This window comes from Takifugu flavidus, chromosome 18 (assembly GCF_003711565.1).
Source record: "Takifugu flavidus isolate HTHZ2018 chromosome 18, ASM371156v2, whole genome shotgun sequence".
Taxonomy (NCBI): domain Eukaryota; kingdom Metazoa; phylum Chordata; class Actinopteri; order Tetraodontiformes; family Tetraodontidae; genus Takifugu; species Takifugu flavidus.
The window spans coordinates 10,200,022-10,206,021 of NC_079537.1; the positions used below are offsets into that span (position 1 = coordinate 10,200,022).

Consider the following 6,000-nt stretch of genomic DNA (forward strand, 5'->3'; position numbering starts at 1 on the left):
AATCCGGAAGGACGTCCACGATTGACGCATTTGTTTTTTTTTTTGGGGGGGGTGTTCTTGTTTGTTTGTTTTGTTATAAATGAAGTACAAAGTTAGGTAAAGGTGCAGACCAGTACATAAAATGCAACGACCTTATTCTAGTTCTGGTGGCGAAAGTATGTTACGAATAGACGTATATATGGTATTGTTGCAATACAGGAAGTGACCTTCCAATTAGCATGTTTACTGTTTTCACAGCAAATTTCAGACATGGTTAATTAAAATCACTTCATTAAATCATAAAAGATTGAGCGAATGTCAAAGAATCTAAACGTTCTCAGCTCGGGGAGTTTTATACACCTCTAAATGGTATCAATTTCCCCAAGGCGAATCTGATTAGAACTCTCGATTACTATTGTAAGCACGTTGTCATGGTGACCCAGCCATAACTTTGACGTATACATTTGACGACCTTTCCTATCTTTTGCGTATTTACGGGGATAAAAATAGAATGGGTAGTAACCTTCTGCGCACGCAAGATGGCGCTGTTCAGCCACAAAAAAAAAGCTTCCGACTATATTCTGTGTGTCAAGCAGGATTGGCGGTGTCGCAGTGCTGTGTTGACACTGAGCAGCCAAATAAAAGCAAACACACATGCAAAGATGAGGCCAGGCTGTGAACAGCAGGGAGCTTTCGATTGCACCTTGTCTCACCTCACAGCGAGCATTTTAATTACACTGCACTCTACGTTGTTGATGCTTTCTGAAGAAGGCGGTTATGTAATGGTGGCCTCCTATATGAAATGAATTGTGGAGGCAACTTTGGCCCACAGCTACATGGCTCATTCCCAACTCCAGCAGCTGAAAAACAAAAACGGTCCATCAATGACGTCCGTGATTGCGACAGTTTTCAAAGCGACCACCCCCGCGGCCCCTCTATCCCCCACACGCTCAGTGATGTTTAGCCCAGAGGTGGCAGGATCATAATACCATCAGCTCCGTGATGTAACACAGCACAGACGCTCAATCATACACATACAGTAAATCCCCTTTAAAAAAAGAGATGCTCCACAGCAGCATTCAAGTGTGTAAAATGTCAGTAGGTGACTTGTAAGAGCTTACAAGCTGTCAGTGCCATTAGTGACACACAAATATCACTTCTGTCTTAAGGGAAACCCTGACAGATAAAAGAAGAAGATAATAATTTGAACTAGAAATGGGTTATTAGTCCTCTCATTTATGGGAAGGGTGTGGGAAGATAAAGAGAGCGATGGTCAGGCACCAGTGTTCCAACTTTATCACAGTCTCTCTGTCACATTGTATGAATCCACCCATCCTAGGAAACGGGGGGCTTCCTGTTGTTTTATAGCCTTCCTGCAAAAAAGGAGAGATATTTAATCTCTTCCTACCAGTGAAGACAGTCACAGTAAAGATAGCCATGGGCAAATCTCTTGTGCTTTGTTGGGGTTTTTGGATTCTTCTGGGCTGGGGTGAGTAAAAATACATTACAACTACCTTCTGAGCATTTCATGCACTGAGTTATTTATAGTATAAAACTATAAATAAGTTATTTTTAGTATATAACTTATGTCCTCTGGCTCACCTCGCAAGAGACAGCGTTAGATTTAGAAATGAGTTCTGGGAGTTTGTGAGGGTTGTTACTTTGAGGGGTCTCAGTCAAAGCAATGATTATATCAACTGTTAGTCAAATATCTGTATAACATGTGAATATGGAGACATTAGTTACAATTCTTATATATCTGAATATTCTTTCAGGGGAAATATATTGATGTTATTGACTACCTTTTTAAGAAAATATTAAGATATTAATCAATATTATCTAGAACAATCTAAAAACAGTAATTAGGATTGCTATATATTCTTAAAGTGGAAGTATTAAGTGGAAATACACTAATTACTGTTCATAAATGCCACCTTCAGAGTTTTGCTGTCCTACCTAAAGTCATCCTAATCGCAACCTTTTGTGTTTCAGGGTGTGAAACGACGGTTTGCTCGGTTGATGATAAGTCGACAGTGCAACCGGTGACCAGCACTGGTACGTCACTATAACAGAACACTTAAACACGTGTCATTCATCAACTTTGACTAGTTTATTCTTTTTCACTGCACAGCATATCTGTCAACAACGCCCGGGATCGCAAGTAAGTCCTCCATTCCTCTTCCTTTACGCCCCATTATACACTGTCAAATACATTGTAAAGAAAGTTAAAAGTTGGGTGAAGTAGATGTGAATTCATTTCACAATCATAAAGAGCGATCAAGTGTCTTTGCCTGGAGGTTATGCTGGATCCGATTCCCAGAGTTTGCCTGGTTTGGAACTGAAAAACGCGGAAAAACAGCTCTCGGAAAGCACACTTCTCCAAAATCTCCCCGTGTAGTCTCATGAGAATCCAAGACAAACTCCTCGGGAGGTCTCCGCTGGTGTGAGGTCAACTGCAGCAGACACAAGGCCCACAATGGTTTGGGGTTGGAGGTTAATTCAAACCTCCTCATGGGCAGCCCACACCTGGCTCCACTTCCTGAATTTGTTCGTCATTCACCCCATGCAACGTCTGTGATCACACGTGAACTCCAGAGTTGTGAAATAACTGGAACGGCACCCCTTTTACTGTTCCTCATTCTGTGCCTCTTTTTTTTATTTTTTTGTTTTCCCCAGACTGTCTCCCCTTCTTCCCCTGCCAACTCCCCCCAACTCTCGACTCCTCCTTTTTCTGAAAAGGCACATTTCTTGATGTGATCAAAATTTTACTCGGCAAACAGATGTTGTGAGAGGCCCAACATGTGGACGGAGTGACAGAAATGAGAGTGCTCCTCGTGAGGAAAGCAGAATCTTAGATTTCAGTCCCATTCACCTCTCCCCACTTTTCCTGCTCGTCTTTCCCGTGACATACAAAAACACAGATGTGGTGCAAACACAAACACTCACCCGCTTTATTAACACTGTTTGTGCTCCGATCAGCTGATCCGGGGTGACTAAACACTTCTCCCCGGCCAGCTCAACTTAACCTAAATATGAACAGCAGAGCCTGCAGAGCAGTGATTACATCCACACCACAAAAGCGAAGCTGTAAATGTTTACTTATGTTTCCTATTTGGCAGAGGCAGCCCAAAAGGCAAATAAATCACATGCTGTGAGCTGGCCAGGCCTTTGACTGTGAGAAACTGAGACTAAAAAGCAGAACAAGAGTTAAAGAGTAAAGGGTTTTCAGATGTGAGTCCAGCCCAGCTTGGGTGTGCTCGCTTTTATTTGGGAGAATGAAGACGACGGCGCTCGGTGCCTCCACCCCTTTAAAACGGAAGAAAACCCAAAGAAGCCCGCGTTGGAGACGGGAAGAGCTGCTGCCAAGGCGCTGGCAACGGAGACAGAGCGCCGAACATCTGCTGTTGGGGGGCAACGCTCTCTGGACATCTGGTAGTTGAAAGTTACCCCGCGTCTCTTCCGTCCTGTCGGGTTTCCTGTTATGCATTACTGCTGTCACTCTGAGACGTCCAGGCTTGTTACACATCAAATAGGAGTGAGCCACTTGGGTTTGTTTTTCCTGACATGAAGATAGCGCTTGGCTTCATTGGGGTATTCCTCTCCGTTCTCTTGGGTGAGTGTGTGGGCTGACTGAAACGAGCTGTCTTGATGTATACCTTCACTGGGACCCTGATTAATGTATTTACAGATATAAACAGGTTATTACAGGTTATTACTGTTTGAAAGGTCTGTGGTCTGAGAGGTCTTTTTGTCTCTTTTAGACCACACTAATGGACAGATGATGCCATTTGGTAGGTGACCTTCTGTAACCTCACGAGACTTTCTAAACATTTTTAATGTCTTTATTTTATTTTGACTGGATTGTACTTTTCCCATCCCCCCCCCCCCCCCCCCCCCCCCCCCCCCCCCCCCCCCCAGCCTGTGGGAGTAAATCTCACATTTGCCCGGAGTACTGCAGTACCTGTTATAATTTTGCTGGACCAACCATACATTGCATTTCCATACTTCTTCACAATGAGTGCCTCAAAATCTTCGAGGACGAAATGGTCTCACGCAACAGGGATGACTGGTGCAACTGGGGTAACGTGAGCGGGTAAGTCGCACGTGCTTGCGAGCATAAAATGTAAACATTATTTATGTCGAGGCTCCTTGACGAACCCGGAACCTTCTGTCTCCAAACTGCAGTTTGTACAGCAACCTCAGCCTTTGCACAGAGAAAGTGTTTGACTGTCTTCTGATCCCGTGGCCGAACCCTTTCGTGGAAGCGATATTTGTGGACATTCACGCCACGTTCTTCAGGGATTGCCCCACAGAGGAACTGAACGACCCGCCACCAGCCATCGTGTTTGCTCTGGTAATAACTCCAATATGTCTGATCCCTGTCATGGTCAGCCTCGTGGTACTCAAGACCAAGAATGGAGATGGCAGCTCCTGAAAACCTGGCTTCCCCCTTTTCAGGCTTCAAGACAATAATTATTTTGAGAACTTCATTGCTCTTTGTATCCCAGCTTTGGAAAAACTCGCCGGTGCACACGTGTGCACGGCCGCTTTCCTTTTCATTTCCTCAACGACCTTTCGGGAGACCGAGTTTTGTTCTTTATTCCTAATTCTGAGGTGATTCTGATTTAGAGTGAACGTCCTGTTCCGCAGCGTCGTCCATTCTGGCTCTTCGGCAACAGAGACCAACCATCTATCCCGTTTGCACACGCGGTTCAAGGAACACAACTTGAATTTTACTGTATTTGGGGTCATAGTAACAAGAGCTCCAGAGCTTGCAAAGGTTAAAATAACGTGTATTTATAGCGACACTCCTCATTACGATGGGCAGCAGTTATGTTAATGAAGGACAAAGTAATTGTTATTGCAGGATTCTGCTTTGTATTTACTGCCATTTAACCCTGCTTTGAGCCACGTTTTAGACAATGCGTGCCGAGGGCACCTGCCGTCTCGGGGTGAGGCACAGCGATCGAGAGGTGGCTCTGTTTGTTTGTGAACATGCTTAAAAGAGCAGGGAAAGGATTCGTCTTGTGCATGGAGCCACTTATATAAGGCAGCCTAGGATACGTAATGTGTGGGGTCAGGGGTTACAGATGGAACACAATGGATGAGATGAGCCAACTGTGGCAAAGATCCATCATCTCCACCCAGACAAAAAGACGTTTGGAAGGCGAGTTGGACCGTGTGCCAAAATTGTGAATTATTATTAATTCTTTTTTTTAATACATTGTTCTTTCATCCTGACTGGTGGTTAAAGTGACTCAAGTTTAGACTCAGTTTAGATGAAAATGTGCATCCATGTACTGTGATTTTGACTGAAGGAACATGATTTTTCTACTCCCACAGACATATTTTACACATGTTTAAATATTTTGTTGTTTTTTTTGCAAATAAATCTACTGTTGCACTGCTTGTAACGGGTAAAATCTTTGTCCCTTAAAGCAAGTCAATCAAAACCAAGAATGTTTTCTGTTTAGCCGAAGATAACCTTTGACCTTTTCCGTACTTGAAACGCTCCTGTACGACTGTAGTGTAGTTGGCACTGCTCTGTCCCTGGGTTTGTGTTTCGGAGTGTCTTGTGAGCAGCTCAGTCTATTGTGATGTGGTTGCTATGCAACACAAATGCTGATGTAGTGAAGGAAGCAGTGACAGCAATCATGCATCACACACCCTCATCTGGCAGGAGGAGCAGTTCAGGGCGGACCTGTGTGTGTGTGTGTGTGTGTGTGTGTGTGTGTGTGTGTCTTATGGGCATGGCTTGATGGGGGAAAGTGTGTTCAGTGACCTTCTTCCTCTTCAGATTTTGGGGTCATTGTGGTTCCCATCCCTGCAGGATCCACCTAAATCTGTCAGCCAGAGGCAAGTTCATAAAATACTATTCAAACTGTATAAAAACGAATGAAATTAAATTAACGTGTATGAAGTTATTAATGGTTTTGCCGTACATCGACAGCGCAGTTGGTTTTCAGTCGGTAAAGTCCGCCCTCTAGTGGTCACGATAGTTTCCAGCGAAGTTTTTAAGTC

At 44.0% G+C, this 6,000-nt stretch overlaps 1 protein-coding gene across 2 annotated transcripts; it reads left to right on the forward strand.

Moving 5' to 3' along the window:
• Positions 1-1,315: 1,315 nt before the first annotated feature.
• ramp2 (receptor (G protein-coupled) activity modifying protein 2) lies at positions 1,316-5,388 on the forward strand. Of its 2 annotated transcripts, XM_057014986.1 has the most exons (6): positions 1,316-1,468; positions 1,972-2,034; positions 2,111-2,140; positions 3,741-3,770; positions 3,898-4,072; positions 4,165-5,388. In XM_057014986.1, exons 1-6 carry the CDS (start codon positions 1,417-1,419, stop codon positions 4,412-4,414), a joined length of 600 nt encoding a protein of 199 aa, XP_056870966.1. In that variant the 5' UTR covers positions 1,316-1,416; the 3' UTR covers positions 4,415-5,388. The 2 variants fall into 2 exon arrangements, with proteins under 2 accessions (XP_056870966.1, XP_056870967.1); XM_057014987.1 differs by lacking the exons at positions 1,316-1,468; positions 1,972-2,034; positions 2,111-2,140 and adding an exon at positions 2,154-3,592.
• The last annotated feature ends 612 nt before the right edge of the window (positions 5,389-6,000 follow it).

Bases quoted from the DNA above. Each gene is read 5' to 3' on its own strand.
- ramp2 (XM_057014986.1), top strand. From the start codon at position 1,417: ATGGGCAAATCTCTTGTGCTTTGTTGGGGTTTTTGGATTCTTCTGGGC. The intron at 2,035-2,110 runs GTACGTCACTAT...TTCACTGCACAG, and splicing joins GCAACCGGTGACCAGCACTG to CATATCTGTCAACAACGCCC. The intron at 2,141-3,740 runs GTAAGTCCTCCA...TGTCTCTTTTAG, and splicing joins AACAACGCCCGGGATCGCAA to ACCACACTAATGGACAGATG.